The sequence below is a fragment of the Paroedura picta genome, chromosome 17 (assembly GCF_049243985.1).
Source record: "Paroedura picta isolate Pp20150507F chromosome 17, Ppicta_v3.0, whole genome shotgun sequence".
Taxonomy (NCBI): domain Eukaryota; kingdom Metazoa; phylum Chordata; class Lepidosauria; order Squamata; family Gekkonidae; genus Paroedura; species Paroedura picta.
In genome coordinates this window covers 7,556,311-7,574,023 of record NC_135385.1, presented here as the reverse complement: position 1 = coordinate 7,574,023, position 17,713 = coordinate 7,556,311, and the positions used below count along the sequence as shown (strand labels likewise).

General features: G+C 57.1%; 2 protein-coding genes across 2 annotated transcripts; one reads left to right on the top strand and one right to left on the bottom strand.

Moving 5' to 3' along the window:
* Positions 1 to 127: 127 nt before the first annotated feature.
* On the top strand, positions 128 to 5,580 carry MIEF2 (mitochondrial elongation factor 2). Its single transcript, XM_077317102.1, has 4 exons — positions 128 to 282; positions 2,163 to 2,313; positions 2,428 to 2,611; positions 3,077 to 5,580. The coding sequence occupies exons 2-4, from the start codon at positions 2,170 to 2,172 to the stop codon at positions 4,132 to 4,134; spliced, it is 1,386 nt and encodes a 461-aa protein (XP_077173217.1). The 5' UTR covers positions 128 to 282; positions 2,163 to 2,169; the 3' UTR covers positions 4,135 to 5,580.
* A 378-nt stretch (positions 5,581 to 5,958) lies between these two features.
* TOP3A (DNA topoisomerase III alpha) lies at positions 5,959 to 17,638 on the bottom strand. Its single transcript, XM_077317101.1, has 19 exons — positions 16,928 to 17,638; positions 15,987 to 16,046; positions 15,745 to 15,818; positions 15,095 to 15,170; positions 14,749 to 14,857; positions 14,033 to 14,176; positions 13,377 to 13,547; positions 12,846 to 12,946; positions 12,675 to 12,749; positions 11,807 to 11,889; positions 11,447 to 11,654; positions 10,931 to 11,116; positions 10,257 to 10,386; positions 9,938 to 10,051; positions 9,531 to 9,696; positions 9,210 to 9,353; positions 8,675 to 8,797; positions 7,773 to 8,494; positions 5,959 to 6,916 (listed from the first exon to the last, which is right to left on the bottom strand). The coding sequence occupies exons 1-19, from the start codon at positions 17,114 to 17,116 to the stop codon at positions 6,756 to 6,758; spliced, it is 3,036 nt and encodes a 1,011-aa protein (XP_077173216.1). The 5' UTR covers positions 17,117 to 17,638; the 3' UTR covers positions 5,959 to 6,755.
* Positions 17,639 to 17,713: the final 75 nt, after the last annotated feature.

Here is a 17,713-nt window from a genome sequence, read left to right as displayed (position 1 = left end):
AGGGTGGGATCTAGCGCATCGCCCTGCGGCCCCGTTCCTCGCCCGCCCCCGCCCTCCAACGCCAGCCTGCTTGCCCCGCGGTCAGGGGCCCGAAAACGGATCCGGCCCGAGCGAGCCAGGCCAGACCAGGCGGGCGCTGCCCCTTTAAGGCGCCGCGCAGGCGCAAAGAGGCGCTCCCCCGGAAGCCCCAGCGGATACTCCGCGTTCCGATTTGGAACGTCGGGACAGGCGGCCGCGCGCTCCCATTGGCCGCCCGGGAGGTCTCCGCGTTCGACGGCCTCGGTAAGGGCGAAGGCTGCGCGCGGGGGTGGGAGGGTGCCAGCCTCCAGGCCGCGCCTGGGGATCCCCCGGGAGGACGGCTCGTCCCCCAGACCGTAAGGACGAGTTCCCCTAGGGCAAAATGGCTGCTTTGGAAGGGGGGGGGGGACACCTCAAGCCTCCAGGAACCCCCGGCCTGGACTTGGCAACCCCAGTCGAGGGCGACCGTGTCCAAAGGTCAAGGGCGAATAGTGCACTACTGAGCTAGACTAGAGAGGCTCTCCGGAGGGAGGGGAGGGGGAGAGAGGTGACCCCCCCCCCAAATGGGATGCAGTCAGTGCAAGGCATCAGTCTTTTGTTACTGTTTTGTTACTTTGCTTTATTTATATCTGGGGCGCAAAAGCAGCTTCTGGCGTTCTCCTCTGTTTAATTCTCACAACGCCCCTGCCAGGTAGGCCAGGCTAGGCGGAGAGCGTGTGATTAGCCCAAGGTCACCCAGCAAACGCGTTGGCTTCGTTATTTGCGAGTGCCCCCGTTGTGACTGTGGGAGAGGCCGCTTGTGCGCACGCTGGGCTGAGGTTCTGTGAAAGAAACGCTCTCTGCTCGTCCTCAGAGACCCTTCTGCCTGTGAGGAACGGCAGCAGCTGTGAAAATGGGCTCTGAGATCGAATTCTGCCTCCAGTGAAACCCCCAGGGGGGAATTGGGGGGGGGGATCATGGGCAGCTCTTTGGAAACGTGATTCCAGGAATAGAAAAGATCGTCCGGTGGAAAGATTGCAAATATTGTTCCCGGGATTCAAAAATAGCAACCTGGAATCCAGCTCTTCCCCTGGGGCTGCAGCGGACAATGGCCAAGACGGATTTAGGATCCGTCGCGGTGCGTCTCGTGAAAACGAGGGCCAAGATTTTGGAGCGGGCTTGTTTTATTTCTCTAAAACGCTTGTGAGTTACCTTTCGGCCGTAAGGCGACTTTCAAAACAAATAAAACAGGAATATTTAATTTTAAAAATACAGAAAAGGCCGCAATTCAGAATCACAATTGGGACTGTCACTAAATTTATCACACAAAAAATTAAACGGGTCCAATGCAGTCGTAAATCAAAGCATCCCTGGAGGGGGTTGTTTCCCACGATCGGGGGGGCTGCCACCAAAAAGGCCCCATCTCCGGCACCCATCGGAGGAGCATTTTTGATTGGCAGGCCAGGCCACAGGGCCGCTCTCTGAGATCTTAGTAGCTGAGCAGGTGCCTGTGGGTGAGGAGGGTCCCTCTGAGACCCCCGTCCTTCTTAAGCTTGAACCCACTGAATGCCTTCTGAGCTACAAGCTCTGAAGGCCGCCCTGCTTTATTCCTCATGTCACGCTGGGCAAGGAACGGAGAAAAGCGAACGGCAAGTTAACTCCCTCGTGGAAAAGCCTGCGGGGTTCGTGGGCCGCCTCTGGAGGCTTCAAACGCCGGTCGAATGGACCCCAGTGTGGCCCTTTGTCTGGAGAGGGGTACAAATTTGGCCATCTGAGATTCCTGCTGTGTTTGACGGGAGGGACACACCCGCCCGTCAATCTCTCTGCGTGCCACAGTCAAGGGTACATCCGCCCGTTAATCTCCCGTTTTGACATGAACTTCCTACCTTGCGCTTTCCCCTCGGAATGAAACCCAGATCGACGGAGACCTTACAAGCCAAGTTTGTTATTCCCCGTTTCATCCGTGAACCTGTTAAAGCGACGTCACGACGCTGTAGGGCTACTTTGCAGGTCGCCCTTTAGGGACGGACGGGTAACCCCCGTTTCATTGCGTCTCGCGAAAGCCTGAACCTTAAACGAAACTCTGCTGGACTCTGCTTTCTTCGAGCCCTGGCTGATTTATTGTGTTTCCTCCCCTCCTCCCTTTGCCCCCCCCCCCCCGGCAGGCTGACGATGGAGGCGTTTGCCCCCAAGCGGAGGAACAGCGAAGGGACCGGCTTCGCCAGCCTGGTGGACTTCCTTCTGGCCAATGCCAGGGTGGTCTTGGGCGTCAGCGGGGCGGCCGTGCTGGCGCTGGCCACGCTGGCCGTGAAGCGGGTGAGTCTGTCCGCGGGGCTCCCTGTCCCGGGGGAGGGGGGTGCGCGGCCATGCGCCGAGGGGATTGTGGGTTGGGTGGCCGGGGCTCACGTCAGGCGCCGGTCCTTCCCGCAGCTCATCGACCGCGCCACCAGCCCGCCGGACGGGGACGGGGACGAGAAGGCCAAGCAGAAGTCCCTCGAAGAGAGCTGGCAGGAGCTGAGCTCGGCCCAGACGGCACCAAAACCGCCACACGCTTCGAGACGGGAAGCTCTGGAAGAGCCGCTGCTCTTGCCGGCCGGCAGCGGGCCGGGTCACGGTGAGGCCGGGAGAGACTTAACTTCTTCATGGTTATTGCAGTGGGGTCTGGAGCCGGTGTGGTGCGGTGTTTAAGAGCGGCAGCCGCCTAATCTGGAGAACTGGGTTTGATTCTCTGCCGCTCCTCCAGCTTGGGCGACTGTGAGCTAGTCACAGTTCTCTCCGAGCTGTTCTCTCCGAGCTCTCTCCGCCTATTTCACAGGGGGCCTGTCGTGGGGAGAGGGAGGGAAGCCGCTCTGAGACTCCATGGGGAAGTGAAATTCGGGGTGCAACAATCCAGCTTCCTCTCCCCCACCCCTTGCAAAGGAGTCTGTTCTGAGAGCTGGGGAAGAGCTGGTCAAAGCTGGCCCCCCGATATTCTCACTCAGAGACTTTGTACATCCAGACTGACCTGGGCTCTGACATAGACTGGCACATCCTTCTAGCGTTCCAGATTGAGGATTTAAATTTTTTTCCTCCTTCACAGACTCCGAGGACGCCCTTCCGCCTCCAGAGACGCTTCCGGCGGAAGTGAAGGCCCGCCTGTGCCTGACCCTTCAGGAAAAGCTCCTCGTGTGCTACCAGGACCGCGCCTCCGCCTCCGAGGCGGTCAGGACCCTGGGCAGGCAGCTGTCCGAAGACATCTGTGCCGAGCTGCAGACCGGCCTGAAGAAACACGCCAAGCTGCCCTTCGGCCGCGCCTCCCTTAGCGTCGACCTCTCCGAAGGGCTGATCGGGGCAGGAGGCACCCTGGAGGTCAACTTTCTCCTCCCTCTTGTCCTGGAGCCCGACCTTTGGGCCCCGATCCCGGGGGAGCAGACGGTGGTGAACGACCCCCGCGTGTGGATGATCAAGCGGACGGCCGTGGAGTACTTCCCGCGCGGGAGCAGCCCGTGGGACACGTTCCTGGTGGGCGGGTATTTCTCCTCCAACGCCGTCACCAGAGCTCTCCGGAAGGTCCTGGAAGCCTCCGTCAACTGGCCGGCCATCGGGAGCATGCTGGAGTGCGTGGTCCGGCCCGCAGTGGCCCCCGACAAGCTCAAGCTGGAAGTCTGGCACGAGCAGATAGGCTTGGACATTACCCTCTGCCCGAGGGCAGAGGCCGGGGACAAAACTCTTCTCGCTGCGCCCTTTGGAGAGCCGGTGCAGCACCTGTGGCAGCAAAATTTCCACGCCGTGGAGCTCTCCAGACTGAAAGAGCTGGACGGCAGAGACTCCGGCGTCCGGCAGCGCTGTCTTCACCTCTTGAAGGCGGCCTTCGGAACGCAGCCCTGCTGGCGCAAGCTGACCACCGGCCACCTGAGCCACGTCCTCCTGCACCTGAGCGGAACGGAGCCCGATTGGTCCGAGGCGGCCCTGGCCGACCGCTTCCGGGGAGCCCTGGAAGATCTGCTCCGGCGGCTGGAGGAGGCCTCCCTCCCTTGCTGTTTCGACGGCCGGATCAACCTCCTGGGCCCGCTGAGCGCCGAGGAGATCGAGGAGATCGGCTACCTGCTCTACGAAGCCCTCGCGGAACCGGACCTTTGGGACGGAATCGGCCTGTAAGCGGATCGGGCGGAGGGACCTGCTTTCGGGGGGCCGGGCCGCTGGGAGCGATGGGGGGGCCTCTTTGTGCTCCACGAAGAAGCGGGAAATACGGATTGGAAGGAGGGCAGCCCGAGAACGACAGAAGAAGAAGAGCCTTTGCTCTCCCCACGGAGCCATTTCCTGCATTGCTGTCCAGCCCAGGGAATCTGTCTGGGGCGGGGGCGTAATTTTTTTACAGATTTCCCCTGGCCTGGGCCGTTCCGAGGACCTGCTGCCTGGCCCAGAAGCCCAGCCTGGAGGGGAAACTTGACACGTGTGGCTTCAGGCCCACATTCCGGTCTGGAGGGGCAGCACAGGACTGGGGGGTCCACAAGAGGGCCGGGGCTCGGAGGGTAATTGCAAATTCATCTTTGCTCGCGGTAGGCCGGCCTACAACCGGGGCTGAAGTCTACCTTGCAGGGCTGAACCCGGGCCCTTCGTTTTGTGCCGCCTGTCAGTCGGACTTTGCCAGCGGTCAGGATGTGCCGAGGGGGGTGGGGGTCTGGCAGGGGCGAATGGGAACGGGCTGGTGGTCTTGGCTGCACTCAACGGGGCTTCTGGGACAGGGGTGGCCAAATTGAGGCTCTCCAGATGTTCCTGGCCTACAGTTTGCACGAAACCCTGCCCGCGTGGCCAATTGGCAGGGGCTCATGGGAATCGTAGTCCGTGGACATCTGGAGAGCCACTTCGGCCACCCCTGTTCCACCCCTGCCGTGCCATCGTAATGCTTCTGAACCGTACAAAATGTCTGCCTTATTTTTCCCTCCCAGCGACCCTCTTTTTTTGTGTATTAGACCCCACGGGTGTGTAAACAGATATTCCTGCCCCCTTGAGAGTCTTCATCTTGCATTGACACAACCGGGTGTGATACAAGATTGTCGAGAGGTCAGATGCTCCCTTGAAAGGCAGACTTGGGTCCCTTCGTCTTTACATGTCAAAGAATGAATTTCCCATTTTTGGGCCAGAGATCTTTGTGTAAAATGAGAACCACAGGGCCACAGGGGTTCTTGATCCACGTGGCTAGGGGGCACAGTGTGAAGAAAAGGGTTTTCCCCCGTCCTAGCAATCCTCTGGCTAGAATCGCCTTCTGCCACTTTTGTGTCCAAAATACTTTTTGAAAGCCGGCTGCAGCCGAAAAAGCATGGGCAAACGGTGTCTGGGCATTGAAAGGAATGAACTGTAAGACGGCGGGGCAAACGTACCGTGATGTGTGTGTTTTCAGCTTTTGATTTTCCTAACTTAATAGATTGTACCTAAGCAGCGGCTGTGGTAATATGAACTGCGTTTATGGGGCAACGAGGTGGCTTTCCTCTTCCCCCCCGCCCCCAAATTTGTGTTGTGCCACCCAGTTCTTCGGAAAAACGAGTTTGCGCTTACTGTTCTGGAAGAGGAGGGGGGGGAAATAAGCTCTTTTAGAACCTTCAATGCGTGACGGCGTATTTCTTTCTTTCCCCGCTTTCCGTAAGGACGTTTGGGGTGAAATTCTGGGCAACGACAACAGGGCAGTTCTGTGCCTTACAAGCTAACAGGCAAAGAAATGATCTCCGGCTGCTCGGTTCAGGGTTGCAGCACAATATCGGTTTCGAGGGCTGGAGATTAAAGATGCATTTCATGGATGGCTCCGTGGCCAGGCTGCTGTCAGAGCTCTGCAGGACCAGAAAGCAGGTCTTGGAAGATGGAGCTATTCCGCCAGGCCCTGTGCTTGAGGCCTAGCCACTGACATCTGACCTCAGAGGCCTTTATACCAAGCCCTCCCGGCCTCTCCAACCCGGCGACAGAAATTGCATGGCCGACACTGGAGCGGAATCTCTATTAGCAATTTTAATCGAAATCAGATTTCATGTGGCCTTTCAGAATCGGGGGGGCCGTTTCCCGTTAGGGTGAAAAGGGCAGAATAAAAAGCTCAAATCATGAACGCTATAAATTAGCGGAGGAGCCTGAGCTGTGTTTCAGCGCAGACCGCCGACTTCTGGCTAAAATGAGTTTAATTAAAAAGGACGAGCCGGTTCTTAACAGGGAGCCGGAAGGGGTTAGGGCATTCGGATTGGGCTCGCACGAGGGAGGGATTTACAGCTCGCCCCTGCCCGCCACCGAAATACAAACCGTGGCAGCTCCTTCTGCCCCTTGGGCCTCCTTCTCATCCACCCAGGAAACGGGAAACGGTTCATTTCCGCCAGTAAGCAGAGCAAGAGTTGTCATTTCAGGGCCCTTGTGGTTTCTTTTTGGGTAAGCCGGGCGGGGGGGGGGGTTTGTTTGCAATTTCATCATAATCCACGTTTACCCCCCTTCTCCCCCCCTCACAAAAGCGAAGCTGCTTTGCCCGTCGAGCGGGGGACGGTCAAAACGGAAGCGAGCAGTCGATGCGGAGATCCGGAAAGTAGCACGCCCCGCCCGGGGTCGGGGTGGAAGGCTTCCCACGCCCCCGATCCGTTCCCGCTTTCAAATCCCGTCTTGACCTTTAGCCGTGGTCCCAAGGAGTCTGCGTAGCCGAAAACAGACTTGTACGCTAAGCCAATGGCGTCCTGGCTTGTTGTGGGTCTCCCCTTCTCCCAGGCCGTTTTGGAATAGCGTTCCGGAGCGGGAAGGGGGCTGGCGGAATTTCAGCGATTCTGCGGACACGTCTTCCTCGTGTGGCCGGCTCGGTGGCAGATCCCGCAAGTCCGCGGCCGCTTGGCCCTGGGGGGCATTACGGAAGAGTCGCTGCTTGTCCTTTTGGGGTTGGGGCCTGCTGCTCGGCCGGCTGAGTAGCTGGAAGGGAAGGCTGCGGGGAGGGAGGGGAAACCGGGTCAGGGAGGACGGCTCTGCCCGATCACCTCCCCGCTACACAGATCAGCTCAGTCACGCAAAACCCAAGATTTGGCACCCAGCTTGAATCCTAGCTCGCCCTAAGACGGCTTTTGTCGTTCTCTCGCTGCAGGCGTGACGCTGCGGCTCAGGGGAAGAGCTTCTGCCTGGCTGGCCTGTGGTCCCAGGTTTGATCACGGGCCTCTCCGGTTACAAGGGACCAGGGTAGCCGGTGATGTGCTCAATAAACAGTTACAGACCTCAGAAGAGCTCTGCTGGATCAGATGGGTGGCCCAATTAGTCTGATGCGGCCTCCTGGGACTGGTATTCAAAGGTTTACTGCCTCTGAATGTGGAGGTTCCACTAAGTCACCATGACTAATAGCCTGTTGGGGCTTGAGGGGAAAACGGATGCTCTGGAGGGTGGATTTTTATGGCCGTGTACCCCACGGAGGTGCCTGTCCTCCATCCCCAAATTTCCAGGAATAGAATCCTAGAATCCTAGAGTTGGAAGGGACCCTCTGGGTCATCTAGTCCAACCCCCTACACTTTGCAGGACACTCACAACCCTCTCGCTCATCCCCTGTCACCTGCCACCCCCTTGAGCCTTCACAGAATCCGAATCCGGCAGTCCTCCCACCCCTATTCCAAGGGCGACCCGAGAGACCTAGTTTCCCCCCTTACTAAGGACTAGAAACTTGAGCATTAAAAAAAATTAAAAACAGGTGGAAGCTGGCAAGACACGCTGGATTCTGCTCTGATTCCAGCGTGTGCAGGAGGGCCAGAATTCCCCTCCCGGCCTGGCCCAAACGCCCCCCCTCCTCCTCCTCTCACCTGGCACCACGCTTTCGTCGGTCCACTGGAAGAAGCCGCACTGCTGTTCCCGGGGCTTGGCGCATGTGTGGAACTGGCGGCCTTTGTTGGGCCCCTCTTTCTGCACGGTCCGGAGGATGGCCTGCTGGTTGCATTGGCAGGTCGCACCACCCCCTCCTCCGTCGCCCCTGCCATGGAAACTGCCTCCGGGGCGCGAACCCTCGCTCCAAGAACGCCCCCCGCCCCTCTCGCCCCTGCCCGAAGGCGCCCGCTCGCCCCTGCCCTCCTCCTCTGTGTCTTCATCAGACCACAGGAAAAAGTTGCAGGCGCCTGCATTGCACTTGTAGAAGCGCCGCCCTTGGTTGGGCCCTTCCTTCCGCACCGTCAGCAGCACCGCCGGCTCCCTGCAGTTGCAAACAACGGCGTTTTCGTCGGCGCTGTCCGGCGGGGGGTCCGGGTTCCGTGCCGCTCTGGCCGGGGGAGCCGGGAGCCCTGGAGGGACGGGCAGCGCGTTTGCCGGCGGCTGGCCACGACGGTCTTGGTGGTTGGTCACGCAGGCGAGGGAGCGGCCGGCTTGCGAAGCTCTAGCTGGCCGGTCGTCCGGCTGCGGGGGTCTGGGCGGGCCGTGGAGGTATCTCAGGTCCAGGATCTCCCGGAGGGTATCGTCACAGCCCCCGATGCAGCCGACGAACTCCAGGGGCATCACGGCCGGCAGGCTGCCCCGCTTGAACTTCAGTTTCAATCTGGGGCGGAGAAGAGGGGAGAGAGATCTGACCTGGCCCGTTCTGGTGTGGGGCGGAGGAGCTGGCCCTTCCCACAGGTGTTGGCCAGGGGCACCGTCTAGACTCACAGAATTTGTGGTGGGGAGGAGCTTTTGGGAGTCACCAGTTCAGGGAAACTGCCCTCTCTGCCCAAGCGCTCACCTGTGGATGGGGCGTGGTTGGCACACGTCGCAGACAGAACCGTCCTTGCTCGCTTCCAGCACGGAGTCGGGAAACCACACGGCAGATTTGCAGGCAGGGTAGCCGGTGCAGCTCAGGTAGAATCTGATGTGGACAAAGGAAACATGTGAGGCAGGTGGGGCTCAGAGAGGACTGTGCCTGGCCTGAGGTCACCCACCAAGGTCACCCACCTAGGTCAAACATTTCCCGGATTAGGAAGAAGAGGTGGTTTTTATCCCCAGCTTTTCTCTCCCTGAAGGAGTCTCAAAGCGGCTTCCGACTGCCTGTCCCTTCCTCTCCCCACAACAGGCACCCTGTGAGGCAGGTGGGGCTCAGAGAGCTCAGACAGAACTGTTCCTGGCCCGAGGTCACCCACCAGGCCTCGTGTGTCTCAAAGTGGCCGGCGATCACCCTCCCTCTCCCCACAACAGGCATCTTGTGGGGCAGATGGGGCTGAGAGAGATCTCAGAGAACGGTGACTGGCCCAAGTTCTGGAATTGTTCACGAGAACACTGACCCGCCGTTCTTCTTGGTCTTCAGGACCATGTCTCTGTGGCACTGCGGGCATTTCCGGACAGGGTCAGGCATCGCTGGATAGAGTTCTCCTTCTTGGGTGACGTGGGTCCCTTCCCCAAAATACTGAGAGAGCGCCTCGTCCAGCCTGCGGAGGAAAAAGCGGCCGATATTTTGTGGCTGGCCCCGCCTCCTGCGGCAGCCATGTTGTGGCTGGCCCCGCCTCCTGTGGCAGCCATTTTGTGGCTGCCCCCACCACACTGTCAGAATTCCACTATTGGAAAACATTTTTAAAAAATATTAAGGGGGAGGGCACGGGACGCACTTGTTCGCCTTCTCCACAGCTTTGATGAAGATCTGCTTGTACTTCTGGACCTGCTCCCGCAGCACCACCAACTTGTCCTTCTTGCCCTCGCAAATGAGCTTCAGGTCGGCCTCCAGCTCGGCCCGGAGGTCAGGTTTGGACATCTCGTAGCCCATGGAGTCGTAGCCTAGGGAACACAGGGAGCTGCCTTCCACCGAGAGCCGAGCCTTCGGCCCGTCTGAACACAAGGGCACCGGCTCAATGGCAGAGCATCTACTTTGCACGCAGAAGGTCCCCGGTTCAATCCCCGGCATCGCCCAGTTAATAGGATCAGGCAGGAGGGGATGGGAGAAACCTCTGCCTGAGATTTGGGGGATTTTTATCTTCAGGTACCCGAGGAGACTGGGGTTAGGTCCTCCCTCCCTTACCTTCCACCAGTCCCATTCCCAGGTGCCCCGGAAGAAACCTCTGCTCCGGCGTGAGGCCGACGTACGTGCGGGATTTGATGGTCTCTATGTGCTCGGCGTGAGTGGCGTCTGTCCCTGAAAATGCACATACAGCGTTCATTAATCTTCGACTGCCCCTTAAGAAAATAATCCGCTCTCCATATTGAACAGAATTTCCCCCCCCCTGACATATTTCCCCAAGTTTAGGTGGGGGTTTCGGACCCCCCCGGAAGGAGCTGCCATTTGTGGGAATGGGGGTCTTCCACGGCACATGGCTCCGTGCCCCCCTCTTGGTGCTGACCGATGCCGTGTTTCTCCATGAGGGAGATGAGGTCTGCTTCCGTGAGCAGCTGGGGCGGGCTGGTCTCCCCGTCGGTCATCTCCACGGTGGTGGGCTGGAAGCAAGACCCCTTCTCGTACACGGGGATGACCTGAGGAGGGTTTTGTGGGGAGAGGACGACGAGTTGGTTAAGGAGACTTAAAAGCGGCTGACAATCGCCGTCCCTTTCCTCTCCTCGCAACAGACCGGCAGTAAAACGGCCTGCCTCACCCAGAAGCCAACCGGATTCTCTGGCCGGCCCACAACAGGGCAGAGAGGCCGAGGACTTCCTCTGGGAAGAACACCAGAGCAGCCCGGCTGGGTCAGGCCACAGAGGGTCCCTCTATCCAGCATCCTGTCTCGACCAGAGTCCAACAACAGGGCAAGGAGGCCGAGGCCTTCCCCTGAGGTGGCCTCCTAGCTCTGGGATTCAAAGGATTAGTGCCTCGGGATGTGGAGGTTCCTCCCGGTCACCGTGGCTAGGACTTTTTCCCCACGAACCCCCTTTTTGAGCTTTTTTCTCCTGGGGCCAGCACGACACCCCCTGCCAGCTAATTCTGCATTCTCACCCCCCTCCGTGTCGCCGTGAATCTGAAATCCGAATCAAGCCCAATTGTTTCCCACCTAGAATAAGTTCCCTTTCCCTCTCCGGTCACCTTATCGCTCCACTTTTCGTACGGATAGACTTCGAGGTAGTTCCTGGCCAGGATCATGAGCCCGTGAGCCACGAAGCGTTCGCTGGCGATGTCGATTTCCACCGTGGTCTCCTGCCCCTTGGCATCTTGGGAGCAGCAAGCCAGGAAGTGCCGGACAATGAACTCGTACAGGCGCTGCTCGTCCCCCTGGCGCGAAACAGAGAGCGGCGAGGAAATGAACGGCGGATCGGCAAACCTCCCGGACGGCTTTGCCCGTGTTCTGAGACGCGACCAGGACATGACCCAAACAGGTATGCGCTCTCCTCCTATCCAACCTTGCAGGGCTGTTGGGCGGGTGGAAAGGAGGAGGGGAGAATGCAGGGCTGTCAACTCCTGCCCATTATGGTCCTATCCTGGTGCCCCACACTTTGTGGCCTCAGCCAGGAAACACAACGCAGGCGACACAATTTCCAAACGTCACTTTGGACAAGGAACTACGGCCAATGGCGCCAAGCACTCCCAGGCGTGGGGCCTCACCTGCAGGCTGTCCGTGTGTTTGGTGGGGTGGATGGGGGGGTGGGCCTGGTCCGACTTGGTCCCGTTCCGGGGGGTGGGCCCACCCTGGTCGAGAATCCTTTGGGCGAAAGCTCCCCAGCGGGCGTCTCGCGTCTGGGCCTGCACCAAGCCGGGGAGGTTGATGTCTTTGGGGAAAACGTTGGTCTCCGTCCGAGGATAGCTGATGTACCTTTTTAAAAACAGGGGAGGGGAAGAGAACAACAACAGCCAAAAGTCACCCCGCTGCCTGCGTGTGGAGGAGTGGGGAATCGAACCGTGATCCTCATCCAGGAGAAAAGTGCAAAGAAAGGAGGGTTGGTTTTTTTGTTCGTTTTTCATTACCCCTGAGTGTAGAGTTTCTCAGCAATCCTCATGGTTTCTTTGGCGTTGATTTTCAGCTTACGGGACGCCAGCTTCTCCAGTTCCTACACCGTCAGAGGAAGAGAAACAGACAAGATTACTGCGAGGGAACGATAACGCATCCCTTGCGCCAAAAAGAAGCCGGGGTATTAACTGTAAGAAACCCCCATGTATTTCTGCCATGATTCTATTTTTGCTGTAATTCAGTGTGTCTACCTAGCCCTGATGTGGCCTTTCCTTGACACCCCTAGGTTGATTTCCTGCTGCTGTGTTTTACACTTACCAACCTCCCCAAACATTCTTCCCCTCCTGTCCCCTCTTGCCCTCCGTTCCCCTCCCCGTTTGGTTCCCTTGTTTCCGCCGTCTTCCCGTCCCTTGAAGTCCCTTCGAGTTCCCAGGGAAGGGGGAGCCCCTATATTGCCTGCCCTGCGCTCTGTGGGTCAGTTCTGCATCTCTAATAAAGGAACTTTAATTCAAAGAGTTCTTCTTTAGAATTTGAAGTCTCTCATAGTTAGCCAGTGCTGTGATTACAGAGCTTTTGTCTGATGCATCAAGATGTCGGCCTCCCTGCTTGAGAGACGCACCCTCTAAGAACCCAATAAGGCCCCCCCTTAGTTCTGTCACCATCTTTAAAGTTCCTCTTAAAGAGTCAGGGGCCGCAGGTTTTGTGCCAATTGGACTCGTTCTCGATTAAAAAACATTAATTTCAGAATTTTTAGTGTCGGTTTCACTGTGTGTGTTTTTTAAAAACCTTCCGTAAGCTGCCCTGAGCCTCCGGGAGAAGGAGAGGGTCACGCATCCCACAAATCAATACATCAGGCTTTCAAAATGGCCTTTCCCCTGAGCGTACCACCGTATCCAGCGGCAAGGGCCTCCATTTGCTCTTGGGCCTGCTCCCGACCTCCACCACGGTGGCCACCGGATCCTAGGGGTGCAAAAAGAGCAAAGAGAAAAAGCTGGAGGATCCTGGGGTTCTTTGGGATCCGAAAAAGGCGGCCGGCCGGCTGGGCCGGCATCCTACCTCCATGCAGATCTGGTAGAGGATCAGGCAGGCCGTGTGGTTGAAGAGACGGTTCCTCTTCCAGTTGAAGTGCACGGTGCCATCTTCGTGATTGTGCGTCACTGCGGAGAGAGGACGGCTCACCTGAAAGGGCTGCTCCGGCAACAGGAAGGGGGGCAGAGGGCAATCGACCGCACTCGGAGGAAGGACGGGATAAAAATATGACACCAGAAGAGCCCTGCTGGGTCAGGCCAGTGAAGGACCATCTAGTCCAGCATCCTGCCTCACGTGGCAGCCAACCATGCTGGACTCGATTTACCCTCCCTGGTCCGACCCAGCAGGGCTCTTCAGATGTTCTTGTGAAGGCCTCAGCCTCTCTGCCCTGTTCTTAGCCCTCCAGAGGAACTGGTTGGCCCCTGTGTGAGACGGGAGGCTGGACTGGAGGGACCCTCCCTGGTCTGACCCAGCAGGGCTCATCTGGTGCTCTCGTGTTCCGCAGTCTACAGATCAACGCGTTTCTGCCTCCGCAATGTCCCATTTCCCCCAACGAACCGTTAATTTTGTAAAAGGTCTCGGGAACAAAAGCTTGGATGGCTTTAAACCTCTCCACCACAAAGCCCAGCGTGGGAAACTGGCAGCTGCCGTAGCTGATCAGCTGCTCCGCCAGGACGTCCGGGAAGATCTTCTGGAGCCTCAGCGTCTGGAAACGGGTGAAGGAGGCACCTGGCCAGAGAAAGGGACAGAAGTCAGGTTGGGGGAAAAACGGTGCATTCATCCGAAGAGGGTGGGGTAGCACTGCGGAAGCCGGCATACTGAGGGTCGGAATCGTCTTTTGATCCGAGCGCGCTGACAGGGGCTCATGGGCATTGTAGTCCACGGACCTCTGGAGAGCCACGGTTTGGCCCACCCCTGCATTTAGATTAAAGCTAGAGCCCAAGGCAACATTAAGAGCAACACGGTATATCTGAAGAGATGGGCCACCAAAGCTTACACCCTGAGTTAAACTTTGTTGGTTTAAAAGTTTGCGCTGGATTTTTGTTGCTGTTGTTGTGCTGCTTCAGACCAACATGGCGGCCCACCAGGATCGGTCCTCAGATTCGTTTGGCTCCTGAGTCTGTTTTGACACCCCTCTCACCCAGCACCCTGAATGTTTGCGCCGCACGGGGAGGGTTGTCCCCAAGCCGCCTGGATCCCCTTTGCTCCCTTACCGATCCTGAGATCCAGTTCCTGCCTGACCTCCACAGCGTCGCTGACGTTCTGATCGGGCGGGACCAGGTTCTCGCAGGCGCTCCGGATGGCGCGAGGCGTGATCTCGGAGAAACGGGCTCGGAACACCTGGAGGTTCGGCTTCACTGTCGGCCAGAGAGACAGAGAGACACAGAGAGAGAGATCTTAGCTAGGTTGCCACAGGACCTGAGGAAAAAATGGTCTGAAGCAGCAGAGCTAACTTTGAGCCCAGGGGAACTGTGAAAACCACCCAAGTTTTAGTCCATTCATAAGCTATTGTGTGCATGCCTGTATCTGATGATACACGCTTTTCCCTTCCATACAAAGTTTCAAAGGAGCTTACAATGGCCTCCCCTTCCTCGCCCCACAACCTCTGAGGTAGGTGGGCCTGAGAGAGCTCTAAGTGATCTGCCCTGCAAGAAGGGCACTATCATGGCCGTGACTAGCCCAAGGTCACCCCGCTGGCCGCATGCTGAGGGGCGGGGGAATCAAACCCGGCTCGCCAGATGACAAACGGCCGCTCTTAACTGTGACACCACATTAAGTTATCACGTGGCTGAATTATCGTGCACATTGCTGTCTCTTGCACCGCCTTAGGCCACGATCCTTCGTGGCCAATTCTTCCTCGGTTTGCAAAAAAAGGATTTTCAAAAGGAGGGGTCCCCTGTCCCGTCCCCCCCCCGCCCTCACAATTCACCTGCTTTGCAGACGTGAATGATCTCGAAGCCGATATTCTCCCCCTCGCGGTCACAGTCCGTCCAGATCACCAGGGCCTGGCAGGGCTGGACTTCCCGCTCCAGGGTTCGCTGGAGGAAAGGGACAAGATGAGAGTCTCCTTCCAATGAGGTATCCCTGCCCCGCCCCCTTTGGGATCTCGCAGACACATGGGGATCACTGTGTACACGCGAGCTCCCCCAAAGGCGAGGTTTCAGAAAGGTGGAAAGGCACCGCTTGCGGAAGGCACGGGGAGCGCGAGCGGAAGATGCCACACAGCGTCGCAGGAGGATGTGCGAGGGCTGAAGAAGCTTGGCAGCGGTGTGTACCTTAATGTCAACGTAGTTCTCAGGGCAGTATTTCTCAATTTCGGCCTCGAAAAGGATAAGTGGGTTGCAGCTGAGCCTGGCGGAAGGAGCAGCAGAACAAGGTTACAACACACACGGCCCGAAGCCAGCGATCCAAAGGGCGTCCTCAACATATCTCCCAGAATACTAGCGATCCCTTCGTCTGACAGAAGAAGAGCTGGTTTTTGGTCTCCTGCTTTTTATCATCCAGAGGAGTCTCAAAGCGGCTTCCAAACGCCTTTCCTTTGCTCAACAGCACCCTGTGAGGTGGGTGAGGCTGAGAGAGTTCTGATATTACTAAAGAAGAAGATGAGTTGGTTCTTATATGCCACTTTTCTCTACCAGAAGGAGTCTCAAAGGGGCTTAAAGTTGCCTTCCCTTTCCTCTCCCCACAACAGACACCTTGTGAGGGAGGGGAGGCTGAGAGAGCTCTGACAGGACTGGCTGAATCAGAACAGCTCTAACTGCACTGTGACTGGCCCAGGGTCACCCAGCTGGCTAACATGTGGAGGAGCAGGTAATCAAACCCACCCCAACAGATTAGAAGCTGCCATTCTTAATTACTCGTAGGTTACAGTGTACCCGCAAAGAAGCATTGACAGCTCTCTGTGGAGAGCTCAACCAATACGAACCATTTTTTAAACGGCGCCTTGAAATCGTGGGTCAGGAGATGTCCCGAAACGGATGTCATCACCACCGTGACATTCTGCAGAAAACAGAGGGACGTGGATTAGTTCCAGTCAAAGCTGAATTAAGGTGAAAAGCCCTCCGCCCCCTTCCCCAGCAAGGCATGTGTGTATGTCCAGTAGACAGCTATATACTTGTGTCTAAAGAAAGAGAAATAAACAACTGCAAAAGATAATGTGAAACAGACCTGACCGAACATGTGACACTGGTATTCATAGATTTTGTTGAATTTGGAAAAACCTTCTCTCTAGAAGGAAATGAAAACAATTAGAACATATTACAAACTGCTAGCTCTCAATCATTTTAATACAGTTTGGCTGTAAAGCATTTGGATGTTTGTTGTTAGTTAAACACAATTCTGGAAGAATCTTTGGGCTTCCCCCCCCCCCTTAACAACCGGACACTTCATATTCACGGTAAACCACAATTTGACTGTTTCCAAACTGCAAACTGTGGTTTGTTCTCCGCCTTCCAAGCGGCCTTTGGAGGACTGAGAACAAGCCACAGCTTGGGATTCCAAAACGGCAACAAAATAGCTTTTGGTGTGAAAACAGAAGTATTTCATCCTTGAGCACCACACAGGAAGGAGAAAGGGAGCGCACGACACCAAAGACCTTCCAGGTAATAACAAATTCCAGTTGGTCGCTGTGCCTAAGCCACGGTGCAGCTAAAACATTTCTAGCCCTGGACAGATAAGTGCCAAACAGCTTAAAGTGGCTTCTGAACCTGCCAACCGTTGACGCTGACCCTACACTGACCTTTAGGGCTGGTTGTACACGGACGGGAATCCCCCCTGGGCATCTTTTAGCAGGCATTCTGATTCTGGCCCAAAGGCTGCCCTCTGAAACACATTTTCGTTAGGATCTGGGTTTACTCATTCCTCCAGCCGTGGCTAATTCAAGACTGGACACCATCTGGCAACCCCTCCCCCCCTCCCACCCGCCAGATTAAGGCCTTTCCCACTCTCCTGAAATATGGGGCCAGGTGCCACATTGGGGAACAGTCCCAAAAGAGACACAGATGACACACCAAAGAGCAACTTGTAACTCCTGAACCACCAAGCAAGCATCACTGGAGTGTCAAATATATCCCAAAATGTCTATCCCAAATTTCACGCGTTTGTCCTACCCGCCTCATCCTGCTATTGGAAAGGATGTCCGCGATTCCTTTGGCCGCGTCGTTCTTTTCCGCCACGCACAAGACCTTCTGGATGTTCCGCTGCATGGTGCCTTCCGCAGCCTGGGCGGAACAGAGACTCCGAGACTGGAAGAAGCAGCTGACCCTGCAGCGGGCAAGCAGGCCGGCCCGAAGAATCATCTCACAGGCTGGGCATGGCTCCCGGCCTCAGAAGTCATGGCGAAACTGCGCTTCCTGGCTTCTTTAAAGTCCTGTCCTGGGGATACGACGGAAACGGCAGCGGAGAAATCAATCCAGCCCAGTTCTGCTGAAGACTCATTCGATCGGCAAAAGTTGCTAGGGCCCTGAGGCAGTGAAGAGGCTGCATTCAGATTCATGCACAATGGAGATTCCTTTCAGAGCTGCTGGCAGCAGATTTGACCCACGACCCCCTGCAAGGCGAAAGGCACTTAAAAGACTACCCCTTTCTTAGGAACCTTAGGCCGCCCCTCTCCGACACTTGCCTTGGGGGCAGCTTAAAACCATAGTCAATTTCACCCCAAAACCAGCTGAAAATTTTGCAGCTTTTCCAACCCTAGTAGGAGATTTCTACCCTGCCCCTGCCCCAGGGGTCCTTTGTTTCAGACCCTATTTGCCCCCCCCAACCCAATTAGGCCTCCCCAAACTTCTTGGGGGGTCCCCTTTCTAATTTCCCCCAAAACCCACCTTCACCCCCCCCCAGCCAGGGAGAGGTCCCTTCCTCTTCCCTGCCCCCAGGTCCTGCCTCCTCCCCTCTGC

What these genes read in the sequence shown, in the direction of transcription:
- TOP3A (XM_077317101.1), bottom strand. Translation starts at nt 17,116, where the DNA reads ATGATTCTTCGGGCCGGCCTGCTTGCCCGCTGCAGGGTCAGCTGCTTC. An exon ending in GGGAATGGGACTGGTGGAAG is followed by an intron (nt 9,697 to 9,937) that starts GTAAGGGAGGGA and finishes TGTGTTCCCTAG; the next exon opens with GCTACGACTCCATGGGCTAC. An exon ending in AAGACCAAGAAGAACGGCGG is followed by an intron (nt 8,798 to 9,209) that starts GTCAGTGTTCTC and finishes TGTCCACATCAG; the next exon opens with ATTCTACCTGAGCTGCACCG.
- MIEF2 (XM_077317102.1), top strand. Translation starts at nt 2,170, where the DNA reads ATGGAGGCGTTTGCCCCCAAGCGGAGGAACAGCGAAGGGACCGGCTTC. An exon ending in CCACGCTGGCCGTGAAGCGG is followed by an intron (nt 2,314 to 2,427) that starts GTGAGTCTGTCC and finishes TCCTTCCCGCAG; the next exon opens with CTCATCGACCGCGCCACCAG. An exon ending in CGGCAGCGGGCCGGGTCACG is followed by an intron (nt 2,612 to 3,076) that starts GTGAGGCCGGGA and finishes CCTCCTTCACAG; the next exon opens with ACTCCGAGGACGCCCTTCCG.